We start from the raw sequence: 1,805 nt of genomic DNA, 5'->3' as shown, positions 1-1,805 counted from the left end.
CAGATTCCTCTTGGTCAACGAACTTATCTCGGATTCTCGTTCTCCTTCCAATTTCCCCCCCCCCTCCCCCCAAGTCCGTGGTATTCTGTTCAGCATTCGGCATTCCGTACAAGAAATTTCAAAAACCGGTATAAAAAGCTACTGAGGCATTCGGAATGCTCGGGCGGACTTTGTATGGATCTTTCGACAAAATGGAGAGCCTACCCCACGGCTGGCGACCTCGAGCGTGGAACACTCGCCGCTCGGACTGTCAGTGTCATCGATGCGCTGAGCACGCACAGAGCTCTCAAATCAAAATACTCTGCATCTGGGGACGTTGGAATATCTGGAATTCATCCCGTATCACAGGCAGTGTGCCGTTCCCTTGTCATTCGATTGGTCGTTTCGTTGACGTTTCCGTAGCGAAAACCGCCCGGACCCGTTAGCTGAGTTGGAGACGCTATTTCGCTTTCGCTTCTTCCGCAGCGTCTACCACAAGAAGTTGATCCCGATTTTCCACTGGTCTCTTTTTGCGGAGAACTATTGTGCCTCCTTTAGACGATGATCTCATGAAACGATGCAGGAGTTCCGTTTGATGAGAGCATTCCGGCACTTCAACACACTCGGCGGAAGTGATGTCTTCCGCTTCTTCTTGTCGCTGTCGTCGGCCATGACGCTCTCGCGGGCCACTTCGCCGAGAATCTTGACGAGCAAATCATCGAAGTTACGGTTTTCTTTCGCCGAAACTTCCACATAACTCAACTCCCAATCGAGTGACACGAGAGATTCTGCAAGCTGTCGGTTGACCGGCGCTCCTTTGACGAGGTCGGCCTTGTTTCCGACGATACAGATGCGTCGATGCGGTTTCGAGTTCAGAGCGTGAATTTCATCGAGCAGGGCAGGAATTTGCTCGAACGATTCTTCGCTGTCGAACGAGAACACTAAGAGGAAGGCATCACCTGGAAAGAAGATTCCTCATCCATCAATCCGATTCCAGGGCTTCGCGTGCTGCACACAGTGTTCCCGTGTGCGTGCTCGTTATCGCATTTCCCTCGTTCGGTACGGAACATCGTTGAGAAAACTTCATTTTTTTCTAGCGAGACCGCCGTTCTGGCAGCTCGGATGCTCGCGGGCTTCAGTCACGCTCGAAGGCCCCCTCTCAACTATCCTAGTCGATCTCTGGATTCCAGATGGTCGCTGATTCCTGCTTTGTGCATTTTGAATTAGGATGTGGGAAGATTGACTCGCAGCAAGGAAAGTCTCACTTTCGAGAAACACACCTTTTTCTATGCACAGTTTGCGCATCGCAGGGAAGCTGTAGGAACCGGTTGTGTCGATGACATCCAGCGTGACTGTGACATCGCCGAGTTCAAACTCTTCCTGGTGGAATTCTTCAACCGTTGCACGATATTCATTGTCGAAGCTACCGTACAATAGTTGACTTATGATCGCCGTCTTCCCGACGCAGGAATTCCCGAGCACCACTACAGTGTACCTGTCCTTGGGACAAGCATCGTCGGATCCGAAGGATGGCACGTTCTCTAACCGGGCCGGCATTTTGGTATGCTGGAAAGAGGAATGTGCGGTTGAGTCGAGAACGCAAAGAGGGAGCGCCCTGCTGTTCGACTCAAAATCCTCAACGCGGCGCTTTGCAGCATGCAACAGGTAGTCGATCGGCTCCTCAGAGGGGAAGAAATCGGAATGGTACTCACTCTGCCGCGCGACTCAATCGTCGGCTGACCGAAGCTCGAAAGCAAGCAGATGGCTGAGGAAACTTGAACTTGGTGAAATTTTGGGATCCACTTGTTGCCTACGTAGCAGTCTGA

At 51.7% G+C, this 1,805-nt stretch overlaps 1 protein-coding gene across 1 annotated transcript; it reads right to left on the bottom strand.

The window, feature by feature from the left end:
• Window positions 1-546: 546 nt before the first annotated feature.
• On the bottom strand, window positions 547-1,536 carry LOC100902737 (dexamethasone-induced Ras-related protein 1-like). Its single transcript, XM_003744158.1, has 2 exons — window positions 1,260-1,536; window positions 547-938 (listed from the first exon to the last, which is right to left on the bottom strand). The coding sequence occupies exons 1-2, from the start codon at window positions 1,534-1,536 to the stop codon at window positions 547-549; spliced, it is 669 nt and encodes a 222-aa protein (XP_003744206.1).
• Between the last annotated feature and the right edge of the window lie 269 nt (window positions 1,537-1,805).

The sequence above is a fragment of the Galendromus occidentalis genome, unplaced genomic scaffold (genome assembly GCF_000255335.2).
Source record: "Galendromus occidentalis unplaced genomic scaffold, Mocc_1.1 scf7180000077460, whole genome shotgun sequence".
Taxonomy (NCBI): domain Eukaryota; kingdom Metazoa; phylum Arthropoda; class Arachnida; order Mesostigmata; family Phytoseiidae; genus Galendromus; species Galendromus occidentalis.
Note: the sequence above shows the minus strand (reverse complement) of the source record. Positions and strands in the feature narration are given on the sequence as shown.